We start from the raw sequence: 16,615 nt of genomic DNA on the forward strand, positions 1-16,615 counted from the left end.
TGTATAGTTGAGTGGCCTTTGATATGTTCATACTGTTGTACAACCATCATCTTTATTTAGTTCCAAAATATCTTCATCACCCATGATTGACAGTTTATAAAAGTTATTTAATAAAAATAAAAGTTATATTATGATTAATAATATAATAGAACATTTTCCAGTTGTTGCCTGAATTATGCTCATAGGACACTGGAATGAGACAATACATGATTAAATTGTACTGAAGTCCAAATACCTATGAGGAATTAACATTCCAGTGACAAAGCTTGTAACCCAAGCCATAAAGCAACACCTTCCCAGAGGTGTTTTGTTCCCACAGTTTCCATGGGGTTGAGTGAATTTCTTTAGACTCTACGGCTGTTTTCCCACCGGGTCTGGAGTCACAGTTTCCTTGTGCTGTGTGGGCAACCACACCAGGGCTCTCCCGAACGGGTTCACTGATGGATGGTGGATAGAGGCTTTCAAACCTGTTATGTGTCAGTTGTGGGATAAATGACGTAAAAAGAAAGAACAACATTTAAGTAGAGCCATGTCGTTTTACGTGGTTCTCTTGAACTTCTAAGAGACTGCATCACAGGAACAGTGGTTTTTTTCCTTTTTCTCCCTTCAGCTCTCCTGGAAGCCCGAGACGTGGAACTCTACCTGCGGCCACTGAGGAGGCACATCCACTGTCTGCAGGAGACTCACTTCCCGCAGACCCGCGGGCTGATCGCCCCATTGTTTCACACCATCTGTCTGATCTGGAGTCATTCCAAGTTCTATGACACCCCTGCTCGGGTTGTAGTTTTGTTGCAAGAGTTTTGTAATCTCTTCATTGATCAGGTATGTAGCATTAAAAACAAGAGTGATCAGAACGATTGCCATGCAGTAATGTTCTACTAGGTCGGTGAAGAATGAATTAGCCCCGTCTATAGTCAGGACACCATTTTTCTCTTTTTCAGACAGGACTTTTACAACCACAAGGGCCAGGAGACTTCTCACCCTAAATAGCAGAGGAGCTCTGGACATAAGTCACATATATACAAAGGACCAGTTGTTACTGAATTTTACTTGTTTAATCTCCGACCTTTCTTCAAAGAGATTTAAGATTACTTCTAATAAAAGGCAGCTATGCATAGCACTTTGTAGTTTTTCCTTAGGTTTCTACTGGTACACTGGCCGATTGGAAGGCTTTTGGCAAATAAAGTAAGTTAAAGAGAATCTGGCTGAAAAAAGTTACCCTAAAAAACAGTAGTAGAATCACATTAAAAGAATTCTGGTTAATTTTTAAAATTTTTTATTTTATTTTATTTTATTGATTATGCCATTACAGTTGTTCTATTCCCCCTCATCATTCTTCTCCACCCTGCACACCCCTCCCCCACCATTCCCCCCTTTAGTTTATGACCATGTGTCTCAAGTTCTTTAGATTCTGTATTTCCCCTACTATTCTTGCCCTCCCCCTATCTATTTTCTATCTACTGTCTATGCTACTTATTCTCTGTACCTTCTCCCCCCTTCTCCTCCTCCCACTCCCCTGTTGCTAACCGTCCATGTGATCTTCATTTCTATGTTTCCGCTCCTGATCTAGCTGTCCTCTTAGTTTGCTTTTGTTTTAGGTGTGGTTCTTAATAACTGTGAGTTTGCTATCCTTCCACTGTTCATCTTTTTTATCTTCTTTTTCTTCGATAAGTCCCTTTAACATTTCATATAATAAGGGCTTGGTGATGATGAACTCCTTCAATTTGATCTTATCTGAGAAGCACTTCATCTGTCCTTCCATTCTAAATGAAAGTTTTTCTGGATAGAGTAATCTTGGTTGTAGGTCTTTGGATTTCATGACTGGGAATACTTCTTTCCAGCCCCTTCTTGCCTGTGAGGTCTCTTTTGAGAAATCAGCTGACAGTGTGATGGGAACTCCTTTGTAGGTGACTGTCCCCTTATCTCTTGCTGCTTCTAGGATTCTCTCCTTCATTTTAATCTTGGCTAATATAATTGTGATGTGCCTTTGGTGTGTTCCTTCTTGGGTCCAGCTTCTTTGGGACTCTCTGAGCTTCCTGGATTTCCTGGAAGTGTATTTCCTTTGCCAGATTGGGGAAATTCTCCTTTATTATTTGTTCAAATAAGTTTTCCACTGGTGGCTGTTCCTTTCCCCCTCTGGTACCCTTATAATTCGGATGTTGGAGCATTTAAAGATGTCCTGGAGGTTCCTAAGACTCTCCTCATTTTTTTGAATTCTTGTTTCTTCATATTTTTCTGTTTGGTTGTTTCTTTCTTCCTTCTGGTTCACTCCCTTGATTTGAGTCCCAGTTTCCTTTTCATCCCTATTGGTTTCCTGTGCAATTCCCTTCATTTCATTTAGTTTAGCTTTCATATGTTCCTCTAATTTGTGACTAAAATCAACCAGTTCTGTGAGCATATTGATCACCAGTGTTTTGAACTGTGCATCTGAAAGTTTTGCTATTTCTTCATTGGTTAGACTTGTGGGCTCTGGGGCTTTGAGATCTTCTTGAGCCATTTTTGGTTTGTTCGAGCCAGTGAATTATGAGGAGCAGAGCCTTAGTTGTTCACCAGGGCAGGGCTACTCAGGTCACTAGGTTGTGACGCTGTATGTGGGGATGGGGTCAGAGCAGGGAAATGGCAGCCTCCTCTGCTGTCTCCCGCTGCTGGGGCCTGCTCGGTCACGTCTCACTGTCCACTCCCTCGCAGGTCTATCTGCATAGGAATGCGCGACCACAGTCAAGCTGCTGCTCTGCCCTCTCTGGATCCCCCCAGTCACTGGGTCGCTCACCGGGTCTGCCCGTTGCAACCCCACGCCTGGGATCCATGCACCTGAGTCCGTCTGACTGAGTTTTCCTGTGCAACCCCACTCCGCCAGCTGCTGCCTTCACCCCTCTTACCGGTCAGGCTGAAGAATTTGTTGTTATCAGACTTCCGAAAAGTTCAATTTTCTATGTTCTGGCTGTGTTTTCTGTTGCTAATACTTTGTATTCTCTAAACTTGGTTGTGTGAGAAAGCACGGCGTCTCCACCTATGCCTCCATCTTGGCGGAAGTCTAGTAATGTATTTCAAATTCTGGTTAATTGTTGATCTTTAAAAAAAAAGTCTCTGGTTTATAATTGTTTTCAGTCTTCAGTCAACTTGCATAATGTTAAAGAAAATTGGTTTGCTTCTGCATCCTCCTAAGTGTTCGTTTTTCTTGTTTCCGAATATTGTGTAATGTGAGAGCCGAAAGACACTTGGAGGGCATAGAAGGTGGTGGTTCTCAATTGGAGGCGGGTGTATCTTATTCTGCGTAAGCTACCATAACAAAAAAACAACAAAATACCATAACAAAATACCGCAGACCGGATGGCTTCATCTTCAGAAATGATTTACTCACAGTTCTGGAGGTGCCGTGTGGTTGGATTCTGGTGAGGGCTCTCTTCCCGGCTTGTAGACGACTGCCTCACATAGTGGAAAGCGACCTTTCTCTCTTTTTCTTCTTATAAAGCTATACTCCTGTCATATTAGGGTCCTACCCATCATTTCATTTCTTTAATTATTAATTACCCCCTAAAGATCCAGTCTCTAGGTAGTCACACTGGTGGTTAGGGCTTCAATATACAGATTTTTGGGGACACAGTTTACTGCATACCAGGGTTTTTTGTCTGAACCCTGAATTCACTGAGGAATTTCTTGCCAAACAAATGCCAGAGAATTAGGATCTGTGTATATGGCTTAGCCTTTGAATTGTTAAGAAGGCTTTTCACCAGAACTGGATCTTCTCCACTTGCAACTGACAAACTGAAGTAAAGCAAACAGACAAAAACAGTGTATAAGTTTATGTGAAACTGGAAAGTCCGAGAATGCAGTGGCGTCAGGAATCGCTTGTTCTGGGAGACTGCATGATAATTTCCAAGCCTCCCGCCATACTCCGCTTCACGGGCTTGTGTTGGACTTTATTCTAAGACTCCCGCCACATGTCTATCCCGGCAGTGGTAGGAGGAGCTTTGCCAGAAGGAGGCTGCGTCTTTTGTTCTGGCTCAGCGAATTTTATTTCCATTCCGGAACAACCGCTGTGGCTTGGGAGAGAGGATGCTTCAGAAAGGCCTGGGTCGCTTGCTCGAGGAGAGCAGGTAACTTGCTAGCTCTAAAGCACTGGTCTAGTCTCCTGCTTCCCAGAGGTTTTCACTTCATGGCTCATATAGGAAATTAAAATTTTTCGTTGGGCAGTGGGGTCAGTTGGACAGGAATTAGAGCCTGGAAAGTCTGCCCAAAGCCTGGACAACCAGCCTGGAGCTCCTGCGGCCCCACGTGTTGGAATTCTGCTGTTCTAAGTAATGAAGAGAAAACCTAGGGTACCCTGGTGAGGGAACTGTGTTCCAACCCAACTCCTGATAATTTTTTTCAGATGAGTTAACTGAGACTTGAAGGATAACATCATTTGCTGAGTTTCTCTCAGAATATGGGGGGAAATGGCTCAGACTTGAGACCAGGTCTCCTGACTTGCAGTTGAAAGAGGTTCTGGACTATGACATTGAGTTATCAATATGCTTATTTTTTCCTCTCTGCTTCTGAAGAGGTGGAGTGATACACAGTGCGTTGGACTCAGACCAAGAGTTCAAGTCTGATCAGACCACTTCAGGGAAGTTCAGTGACTTCTCTGAGCCTCACTTTCCACATCAGAGGTGCAGATAATGCCTAGTCCATGGCTGTGGTGAGGGTCGAATGAGATAATCTAAGTGAAATGCCAATGTGGCATTTTGTAGAGGCTCATGAGAGTTAGTTCCAAACTATTCACTTGCACCTAATTGAGGCTATTGGTAGAAGCTAACAGGTCAGTTCCTGGCTCCATTTTATCTCCTCTGGCTTTATTCTATTTCCGTCTCTGTTCTGCAAACTCAGTTTTTGCCCTGTTGTTAGGCACGGCCTCTATTGCAGTGTCGATGACTATCACCACCACTTTCCCTGAGCCCTGGGTCCTTGTCTTATTTGAAGAATAAGCCCCGTTCCTGTTCCTGTAAAAACCCCAGAAATGGTTGTCCATTGTGTTGCTGGCTTGTAAGAAGTCCTAGTTTTACCTATAAGCCTGTAAACCTATAGTCCCTGGCCCTAGTCTCTCTGTGCCAGTTCCCCAATGAAATAATATAGCTTGTCTTGTTCCTTAGTTACTGTTCCTGACTTTTGTCCAAAGTTCCTGTTGACCTATTTTTTTTAATTCTTCAAGTGGACTTTGTAGTAAATCTGCCCCAACATGTTAGGAATGAAGAATCAGCAATGAGCCAACTTTCATATCTGGGTTCCCTGAAGAGCTAAACTCCCTTGACCACTCACAAGTTGTTTGCTGTCTGGTTTTATATTTATTTTTTATATTTAACAAATATTATATAATGCCTGTTATTTGCCAGGGACTCCTTTAAACTCTTTCAAGAAAGTCACCAATTCAGTTTTCACAGCAACACTGACAAAGGTGCTATTAATAAAGCTATTTTACATTAAAACACACACACACACAAAAACCCTGATGTCCAGAGCAGATAAATAGGTTCCTCACAGTCACCCAAGTGAGGCGCTCTGTAAGTGATGGAGCTCTTATCATTATGCTTTGATCTATATTTTAAAGTAAGTTTTTGTTTTTAATTACAATATAGATGCAGTGTACTAATAACCATAAAATATTCTCATTGCATAAAATTTATAACAATGGAAATAGTCCTGCTGTTTCACCACCTTAAAACCCAGCATTTTTAATTTTCCTTTCCCCCAAAGCATGTATGTATTTTGTGTGTGTGTGTGTGTGTGTGTGTGTGTGTTTACTAGCTTCTTGAAAAATGATCTTGTTACTCTTGAATATTTAGGTTGCTTCTAGCCTGTTCTATTTATACACAACATACAGAAAACAACTTGATATGAAAATTCTTTTCCTTAACTTGGATAATTGGCTAATATAAATTCCTAATGATGATAAAAGTGTACAATCTTTTTATGGCTCTTAAACAATATTTAATATTTGTAACTTCTTTTCTAAAAGATTACGTCAATTTGACTGCTGTTATCAATGTATAAAAGTTTTACTAGAACTCGTCAGCTTTGAACATTTTTGAGAACTTTGGGTTGATTTATTGGGTACATAGTGGTACCGTGTTGTTTCTTAATTTGTACCTTGCATGATTTGTGTGATCACAGACTGTGTGTGTTTTTTATAATTGTCTTTCCTTATGTAGCTTTCATGTACTTTGCTTCCATGACTTCGCGGGCTTCAAGGTGTTTACGAAACATTTGAATCCTTGTTGTGTTATACATCAGAGGTCATAAGCTGATTGTCAACTGCATTTGACCTATGTATAGAGCGATGCAGTGTTTTTTGTTTTGCATTTTATTTTATAATTAAAATCATTGCAGATAGTTAAATGGAGGAGCTCTCATTTAAAACTCCACTCCAGCCCCCACTGAGAAGTCGGAGCTCTCCCTGCACTGGCTCTGCCCTCCCTGTTTACAGTCAGTTGTCCTTCTGGGTGGGTCACATGCTGCCCTAGTGGCCATGGTCATTCTCCACCATTCACTGTTGATGCCGATCTGCTTCAGTCCTTTTCATTGCCTGTCTGATCCTCCCAGACATTCTAGTCATAGTCAGAAACTATTAACTTTAGAAGCAAATGAGTTTCTTTTCACGTGTTTCTTACAGTGACTGTTAATGCAGTCATTTAGGTGAGACACGAAAGACATGACCTGACCTGGCTACCTGGGATGATAATACACTGGAGTTGATGATGGGTTCTTTTTAACAAAGTTTCTGTAGTAACCCATCTCTGCTGTGAGTCACTGCCACTCTAGGCTCCCAATCCACCTGTTATGTGGCTCAGTGTCACGGTTGTGGATCTTGTCATTCACAAGATCTCAAGTGAGGAAGAATCTGAGAGGTTGAACATGGATAAGAGGTGTCAGGAATGAGCAAAAGTACGAATCCATAAAAGCACATAAAAAAGAGAAACCAGGAGACAGGCACCTAATGGATAATATTATTCATAAATTGCTTAATGGCTAATTGATTAATTGGCTTATTGCTAAACGAATTGGTTGGCAGAATTTTAATTTATAAGGCTTGCAAAGTGGAACCAGTTCATCCCAAATCCAGCAGCTTTGGTCGGTTTGTGCTACCACCACTGAGTAAGAGAACAGAGCTGGCGTGGTTGGGTTTGTTCCAGGGAGCTACTGGAGGAAGCAGAAAAGAATTCAGGGCTTAAGAGCTAACAGGGATCTTGATATTGACTTAATTACTCTCCCTTTTGCAACTAAGGCACCTGAGGTCCTGTGAGACAGTGTAGCTAATGTTACAAGCCCGGTGGTGGTCCTTAATTGGATCATACCCAGGTCTCTTGCCTTTTGCTGCTTTTTAACCCTGTCACCTACCCTGCTACCCCATGAAAGGGTTTAGACTGGGTTTTGTAATGCAAGATATGTAGTACAATGGCCTTGCCTTCCGAGGTCTTACTCAGCAGTGGGTTTTATGGACAGAACGTTAATTGCTGTGGTAGTCTCATCTATGTGAGGGTTGGCTAAGAAGCATAGAAATGAACGTTAAGGATGTCTTGCCCAGGGGAAGTTACTTTAGATTTAGGTAATTAGGTCCCAAGGGATGGCTGAGACAGAGATGGCATTGGAGTGAAGTCCATAGGCTTTTTTTCTCTTCCTAAAAGGACATATTCATTATAAAGAATACATGTAGATTAAGGTGTTGGAATCCCTCGCTCTTATCAAAGTATAAACTGTCTTAAACTCACATCGCTGAGGAGTTACTGCTACCTTTCTTCTCTGGGCCGTGTGAAATGCTGACAGCCTTTGGTAGAGGTTAATTTTCCATCCAGCCTGGGTGAGAAAGGAGAGCATTGATTAGCCATCTACAGCTAAAATTTGGATTCCTATCAGTGGGGATTTTAAACGTTAAATGAGTGATTTTCTTATCACTATGCAAATTTGTGGTGCAGAGTGCATATACTCGTAAAACTGCCATTAATGGGAGGAGGGTAATGTTGACCATTAAGAAAAAAATCCTTTCATCTGATACAGTGAACTCAATGGCCTTTGTTGCATTCTCCGTTGAGATCTCTATTAACTTTCTAAGCAACTACAAAATTAAAGGCACACAATTTAAACCTATACAGTAGGTCCTCAAGTAACGTCATTTTGTTCAATGTCGTTTTGTTATGTTGATGAGACGCCATAGGAACTTAATGAACTCTTATCAGCCTACAGCGAAACTGATTTTGTTATGTATCGTTTCCCTGATAGTCACAGAGCCTGTAGGTGATGTTGAGTGAGGATTTGCTATAATTTATACGAGGTTAAATTGAGAGGCATCAGGAAGCAATAACGTACAATAGAACTTTTAGAAATGATAGATTCTTGAGGTCCTTAAACGGGAATTCTGATTATGCAGTGCGAAGAGTACAGGGAGGCCAGGAAATGGTCCCGAGAGAGTTCGACAGTCCTACGTGAAGCTGTCTTTTTTTCTTTAATCTTTCTCCCCTTGCCCTTTCCTCTGTTCGAAAGTAGTTCATATGGCATATATCAGCTAGATATTTTTGTCCTATAATGCTGTATAGCCCCCAAAAGAGAAGTTTGCTAATGTCAAAGAATTGCCAGTAGTATACCCACCCCTATCAGCTCTCTCGCATCTTTGCAATGACCTTGCACTGCCAGGTAAGGTGACCATGGCTAAAATCTGTGGCTGGATAGATTTTTCTCTCCCAGCTGTGTACTTCCATACGTGAAAAAACAGTTGTGTAGCAGGGGCGTCCGACCGATTGGTGTCTCTAGGCCACACTGGAAGAAGAGTTGTCTTGGACCACACATTAAATACACAAACACTAATGAAAACTAAATAATAATCTCATAATGTTTTAAGTAATTTTCCGATTTTGGGTTGGGCTGCATTCATAGCCATTGTGGGCCATATGCAGCCCACAGGCTGTGGATTGGATGACCTTGAGAGTATTCATTGACAGAAATGTTTATGCAAATTCTTTTCTTTTAATATATTTTATTGATTATGCCATTACAGTTGTCCTATTCCCCCTCATCATTCTCCTCCACCCTGCACACCCCCTCCCCCACCATTACCCCCTTTTGTTAATATCCATGTGTCACAAGTTCTTTAGATTCTATATTTCCCATACTATTCTTGCCCTCCCCCATCTATTTTCTACCTACCATCTATGCTACTTATTCTCTGTACCTTTTCCCCCTTCTCCTCCTCCCACTCCCCTGCTGCTAACCCTCCATGTGATCTTCATTTCTATGATTCTGCTCCTGATCTAGCTGTCCTCTTAGTTTGCTTTTGTTTTAGGTGTGGTTGTTAATAACTGTGAATTTGCTGTCCTTTCACTGTTCATGTTTTTTTATCTTCTTTTTCTTAGATAAGTCCCTTTAACATTTCATATAATAAGGGCTTGGTGATGATGAACTCCTTGAATTTGACCTAATCTGAGAAGCACTTTATCTGTCCTTCCATTCTAAATGAAAGCTTTGCTGGATAGATCAATCTTGGATGTAGGTCTTTGGATTTCATGACTGGGAATACTTCTTTCCAGCCCCTTCTTGCCTATAAGGTCTCTTTTGAGAAATCAGCTGACAGTGTGATGGGAACTCCTTTGTAGGTGACTGTCCCCTTATCTCTTGCTGCTTCTAGGATTCTCTCCTTCATTTTAATCTTGGCTAATGTAATGATGATGTGCCTTGGTGTGTTCCTTCTTGGGTCCAGCTTCTTTGGGACTCTCTGAGCTTCCTGGATTTCCCAGAAGTCTATTTCCTTTGCCAGATTGGGGAAATTCTCCTTTATTATTTGTTCAAATAAGGTTTCCACTTGTGACTGTTCCTCTTCCCCTTCTGGTACCCCTATAATTTGGATGTTGGAATGTTTAAAAATGTCCTGGAGGTTCCTAAGCCTCTCCTTATTTTTTTGAATTCTTGTTTCTTCATTTCTGTTTGGTCCTTTTTTTCCTCTTTCTGGTCCACTCCCTTGATTTGAGTCCCAATTTCCTTTCCATTACTATTGGTTTCCTGTGCATTTCCCTTCATTTCAATTAGTTTAGCCTTCATATGTTCCTCTAATTTGTGACTAAAAGCTACCAGTTCTGTTAGCATCCTGATCATCAGATATTTTGAACTGCGCATCTGATAGGTTGGCTATCTCTTGGTTGCTTAGAATTATTGGTTCTGGGGCTTTGAGCTGTTCTTGAGCCATAATGTTTTGGTCTGTTCTCACCTGTTATGTATGAGGGATGGAGCCTTAGGTGTTCACCAGGGCAGGTCAACCCAGTTGCTGGTTTGTGAAACTGCATATGGGGGTGGGGTCAGAGAGGGGCAATGGCATTTGTTCTGCTCTCTCTCAGATTTTGGTCCCCTCTGCTGCTTCCCACAAGCAAATTGGGCCCTTCTGGTGCTGGTTCCCAGGTGTGTGGGCTTGTGTACCCTCCAGGATCCTGTGGGTCTCTCCAGTGAACTCTCCCGGCACCTCAACCCCAAAAGTCTTTTCAATTGATGCTTTCAGGCTCTAATTGCCGTCGCTGGGGCCCTAGCCTGAGCGGTCTGTCTCACCGATCACTCCTTCGCCTGGTTTATCTGAGGTTCAATGCATGACTGTGGTCAGCCAGCCACCCTGTGCCCTCACTGGATCCACCTGTTGCCATCCCACACCTGGTATCTGCCAACCGCCACTTGCGCTCCTGAGTGGGTCCACTGATCTTTCATGCCTTACTCTGCTCCGCTGCTGACTCTGCCCCTCTTACCCATCTGGCTAAATGGTTCGTTGTTGTAGGACTTCCGTAGAGTTCAGTTTTCTGTGTTTTGGCTGCTTTTTTGTTACTAAAACTTTGTTGTCTTTAAACTTGGTTGTGCGAGGAGGCACAGTGTTTCCACCTATGCCGCCATCTTGACTGGAAGTCTCATTACCTATTTACGCAAATTCTGATGACATAGTTTTCGTATTTATGAAGCTTAGCAAAAATGTAGTTATTGCTAGAATGCATGCATCCAGAAATTCTATTTATTTATTTTTAATTATATTTTATTATAATTGTCCTGATTATTACCCCTTCGTCCCCCTCCACTCCACACTTCCACTCCCTCAGGCAATTCCCCCCACCATTGTTCATGTCCGTGGGTCATATGTATAAGGTCTTTGGCTACCCCATATCCTATAGTGCACTTACATCCCCATGGCTATTCTGTAACTACCTATTTGTACTTCCTAATCCCCTCCCCTCTTCACCCATTTTCCCTCACCCTCCTCCCATCTGGCAACCATCAAAATGTTTTCTGTATTCATGATTCTGTCTCAGTTCTTGTTTGCTTAGTTTGTTTTTAGATTCAGTTGTTGATAGGTATTTGTTTTTTGCCATTTTATTGTTCATAGTTTTGATCTTTTTCTTAAATAAGTTCCTTAAATTTCATATAGTAATGGTTTGGTGATGATGAACTTTTTTAGTTTTGCCTTGTCTGGGAAGCTCTTTATTTGCTCTTCCATTCTAAATGATAGCTTTGGGGGTAGAGCAATTTTGGCTGTAGGCCCCTGCTTTTCATGACTTTGTATATTTCTTGCCAATCCCTTCTAACCTACAAAGTTTCTTTTGAGAAATCAGCTGACGGTCTTCTGGGAACTCCTTTGTAGGTAACTCTCTGCTTTTCTCTTGCTGCTTTTAAGTTTCTCTTTATCTGTAATCTTTGGCATTTTACTTATGATGTGTCTTGGAATGGACTTCTTTGAGGCTAACTTGTTTGGAACTCTCTGTACTTCCTGGATTTATTTGTCTCTTTCCTTCACCAAATTATGGAAGTTTTATTTCACCAGTTTTTCAAGTAGATTTCCAGTTCTCCTTCTGGCATCCCTATGATGTGAATGTTGGACCTTTTGAAGTTGTCCCACAGGCTGCTTACACTGTCCTCTTTTTTTCTGGATTCTTGTTCTGATTTGTTGCTTTTTGCTTCCTTGTGTTCCAAATCATTGATTGGACTCTCAGCTTCACCCACTCTACTGTTGGTTCTCTATAAATTTCTCTTTATTTCAATTAGTGAGTCAACCATTTCTGACTGAATATTTTTTATGCTGTTGAACTCCTCACTAAGTTCCTTGAGTATCCTTATAACCAGTGTTTTGGACTTGGCATCTGATAGATTGCTCATTTCCATTTTGTTTAGCTCTTTTTTCTGGAGTTTTTATCTGTTCTTTCATTTGGGCCATGTTTCTTTGTTTCTTCGTTTTGGTAGCCTCCCTGTGTTTGTTTCTATATATTAGATACAGCTGCTTTGACTCCAAGTCTTGGTAGTGTGGCCTAAGGTAGTAGGTGTCCTATAGGGTCCAGTGGCACAGCCTCCCCTATCACCCAAGCTGGGTACTTGAGGTGTGTCCTTCATGTGGGCTGAGTATATCCTCTTCTTGTAGTTAAGCCTTGCCTGCAGTTGGCAGGTCAGTGGAAGGGATTTACCCAGGTCAGTCAGTTATAGGGACTGGCATTGACCACTGCCCACCAACCTCCATCCTCTGTGGAGTATCAGCTGTGCAGGGGCAGAGTGATGGTGTCCACTGGGTGAACTGGCCCTGGGCTTTCCTGAGTGGTGCAGGCCAAGGTTAGCCCCACCTATGTTTCCCCTGGGCACCCTGCCTAGGCTGTAAAGCAATCTGAGATGGATGCTACTTGTGCTTGGCTTGGAGATTCCCAGGCAAAGCCAAGCTGTGAATCTAAGCTGGCTGCTGCTAGTGCTGGTCCTGGGGCTCACTGAGGTCAGCTATTGCTTATTTGATAGGATTTAGGAAGTTGTGAAGCATGAGCCAAGACCAGCCATTCATTTGGAAAAACAGCTTGGGTGGCCTGTAAGTTGGGTGGGGCAGAGTCTCTGGGGATCTCCATGGCAGGTCAAACAGTGTTAGCCAGGTTGATGGAGTCTCATATATGGCACCAGATGGCGAGGTCTATGGGGATAAGGTTTAGAAAACGGACAGTGGCCTCTGCTCACCTTGATGCCAGTCACTTCAGTTTCTCCTTGTATAGCACTGGTGCCCTTTCAAGCTGCTACTGCAGGGCTGGAGCTGAGAGGGAGGGAGTCTGTGTAGGTGAGTCTATTGTGGGTTCTTTAAGAGAAACTGCTTGGGGCTCCAGAAGTTTCTTCCACTGACTCAATTCCAGCTGGTTTTTGCAGCTAGAAGTTGCGGTGGCTGATCTTCCTGGCACTGGAACTCTGGGCTGGCAGGCCCATGGGGGCTGGGACTCCTCACTCCTGAGATATCCCTCCCGAATTTTTTATATGCCACACATGGGTATGGGGCCAACCTGTTCTGTGTTTGCACCCGTCCTACCAGTCTGGTTGGATGTGGTTCCTTTAATTCCATACTTGTCAGACTTCTATTCAACCCATTTTCAACAGTTTTGGGTGATGATCGTTCTATATTTTAGCTCTTATTTTGATGTGGTTGTGTGAAGAGGTGAGTCATGTCTGCCTGTGCCGCCTCTTGACTGGACGTCCCATCCAGAAATTTTACTTGTCTGTAGATTATTCTAACACGTGCATCATTGAGACACAAGTGCCTGAAATTCTAAAATTTATGCTTTTCAGTTTTATTGGGCATTGATGGCCCAATTCATTGCCATCTAAAAATAATGTATTGAAAAAATTTTAAGTAAAAAATAAAATGATTTATTGAAATGAATACTGTCCATGAAAAACTACTGAACGTATTTTTCATCATTGTTTCCTTTCATTAAATCCTAGGCAACAGCTTACCTTTCACCTGAAGACCTTTTGAAAGGAGAAATTGAGGACTCCTTGGAAAAGGTGCAGGTGGCTGTCAATGTCTTAAAGACTTTCAAGAGTTCTTTTTTCACCTACAGAAGAGGATTGGCAAACTATTTTATGGGAAACAAGGAGGTGAAACCCTGGGATTTCCAACCCCATCTGGTGTTTTGTAGATTTGACAGATTTCTGGACCGTTTCATGAAAATAGAGGTATTCGTTTACTGACTAGTAATTTATTCACGTTGTAGGTGGGCTCAGAAATCCTGCAGCTTTTTCCATGATTCGAGGCCAGTATATTTGGTAGAAGGCGGGAGGTCTCCTTTCTTGGTGATCTCATGAGGAGCTGACAAGACCAGGGCTGTTGAGAGAACTTTAAAACTTTAGCTTGACTTTTTTTTTTACAAAATTCATTTTTGATCATTTTACTATGCCGGGAGTAAGTGAGTTTTTTTCCGTACCTGTGACCCTTGAATTATGACTTACTGAGCTCCTAGAATACAAATATAAATCAGAGCGCTGCGAACTATTCCTCCTTTTTTTCTTTTTACGTTTAATGTTTGACACAGGGATACCATCCTTTAAAACCATTTGATATTCTAAAATATTACACTGTCTTTTAGTGTATATACTAAATGTCTAAACGATGCTATTAAAATATAAAACTAAAAAGAATATGAAAGTATGCACTGCATAAATGTTTTAAATAACTAAAAACCAAAATTAAATGAATGCATACATTTGTACGCAGGTTCGCTCACCCACAGTATGGAGTCAACTGGCCAAGTTTTTCTTTTTTAGTTTGAGCTAGTGTGGCACTACCTGGATTTTCTTTGTACAGCTCTTTCTAGCAAGTTTGGGTTTGTTTGTTGATACAAGATTTGTTGAATTTCATTGAAAATTAGAGTGAAAATTCTCATTTTCACTTAATCAGCCTGAACACCTCTTAAAGTGTGAACACTAAATGCCTAACAACAAGCAATGTGAGTCACCCTTTCACAGTGTCCATGTAAGATGACAGAGAGCGACTCACTGCAAAGTGTGGGCAGCTGAAAGTGCGAGTTTTGTATGTACCTGGGGATCTGACTTATGACTAGAAGGATATAAAATTAGAGGGTCATCTGTTTACGCATGCTAAGTTAGGTTTGTCGGTACTGCTGGGCAGTTTTCAGTAAATAGGAAAATGGGAGTGTGATTTTAAAAATCAGCTAACCATTCACGTGTCTGTGTCACTCCAGTGTCCACTGACACGCACGGCATTTCAATCTTTGAAAATGTTATTTCTTTGCAACTTTAAAAGGTTTTTTTTCCTGCTCGAGGTGGTGGACAAATCTCTATTGTTCTGTGTTTTCTTCAAAGGACATATTTGTTACCATAATGGAATTTGAAAAGCTGGAAAGACTTGAATTTGGTGGAACCAAGGGAGCCATTCTGAATGGGCAAATCCGCGAGATGACTGAAGAATTCATGGAACTCCGTAAAACTTTCCAGCAGAGCACTTATGACCCATCTGATTACAATAACATGGTAATACTGTCCCTTGGAGTTTTCATTCCATAGACTCCTTTAATTTTAAAGCTGCAGAAGACGACAGGTCGTAGTGATACCAGGTACCGTCCAGCCCAGCCTCTCCAGGTTGAAGGAGGTTGAACGACTTGCTGGAAGGCTCGTTCGTGAGAGACCAGGGACCAGAAGGCTGGCCCTGTGTGCGACATATTCCATTTAAAGCTGTTTCTAACATAACAGTAGACTGCAGTCTGGGCTTGTTTCCTGACTGTACATATTAAAGGGCCTCACGGATTAACGTATCTTGATCTGATCATCTGATGACCCCGTGACCTGTGTGTCTGTCTCACCCTTGTCTGGAATTACTAGATAATTTTCTGGTCTATTGGAACATTTAGTTTTCACCCCATTCACTACTTACCTCATTATCATGAATGTCGTCTTTCATAGTTTTCATGGTTAGGCTCCAGAGCTATTTTTAATTTCGTATTTTCAACTTCAGGAAATGGAAGGAAGCTTTCAGATATAAGCTGCTTCTGTTTTCTGCCCCTCCCCCGCCCAGCATGTTAGTGGCCTGGGAGTGACCTGGGAACTCTAGGATTGAAATAGCTTCACTTCAGCGGTTTGTGAAGAACAGTGAAGCTTGGTTTGCTTTCATCCTTATTGCTTTTTAAGGAATGTGAATTTATTCACTAACATTTAAATATGCCCAAATATTTAAAATATTTGCTTGAAATTGTGCAGGTGCAGTATCTTAGCTTTGTAAGGACATGGTCAGCAGACTTTATGTCCTTACATTAAGGACAGCTTTTGTGTGGTCGTTCAGCTTTTGGGAAGTGGGGTTAGTGGTAAGAGGATACTGTTGTGTGTGTCCCAGCTAATCTGTGGGCAAAGTAGGAGGAACCGAGGATCGTGGTGACGATAACCTGAGCACATCCCCGGAGCCTGGGAAGACATCTGGCACTTGGCGGCGATTCAGGGAATGCGGATGGAATTGGACTCCTGGGGGGGCCTTGGCTGAGCTGTCCTGAGCAACCGAGCAGAGGAGCGTGAGACCCAGTGCACACAGGACCCTCCGCTGCACTTGACTCGTATTTTGGAGAGTCGTGATTTTCTCACGTTTCCAGAACCTGACAGGTTTTCAGAGTGACAGTGTTAGAGAACATAGCCAGACGCAGCTGCTGTCACCAGCTTGGCAACATCAAAGCTCCTGAACTTGTCCTCGTGTCTGCCCAAAGCCTGCACAGTCACAGATGTATAGGAATAGAAAACTCATTTGCTTTTGACATGTATATACAGACATATATGTACATGTGCCTGTATACAGACATGTACACAGACATGCATGTACACCTGCCCGTGT

General features: G+C 42.1%; 1 protein-coding gene across 3 annotated transcripts in view; it reads left to right on the plus strand.

Moving 5' to 3' along the window:
• DNAH11 (dynein axonemal heavy chain 11) overlaps nt 1-16,615 on the plus strand; it is a 272,144-nt gene that overhangs the window by 15,191 nt on the left and 240,338 nt on the right. For all 3 annotated transcript variants that reach the window (XM_053663641.1, XM_053663639.1, XM_053663640.1), the window contains exons 6-8: nt 611-822; nt 13,726-13,959; nt 15,106-15,273. In XM_053663641.1, the coding sequence (XP_053519616.1) occupies nt 611-822; nt 13,726-13,959; nt 15,106-15,273 (614 nt within the window). The remainder of the gene's footprint in view (nt 1-610; nt 823-13,725; nt 13,960-15,105; nt 15,274-16,615) is intronic.

This window comes from Artibeus jamaicensis, unplaced genomic scaffold (assembly GCF_021234435.1).
Source record: "Artibeus jamaicensis isolate MK-2021 breed Jamaican fruit bat unplaced genomic scaffold, CSHL_Jam_final contig_3230, whole genome shotgun sequence".
NCBI classification, from domain to species: domain Eukaryota; kingdom Metazoa; phylum Chordata; class Mammalia; order Chiroptera; family Phyllostomidae; genus Artibeus; species Artibeus jamaicensis.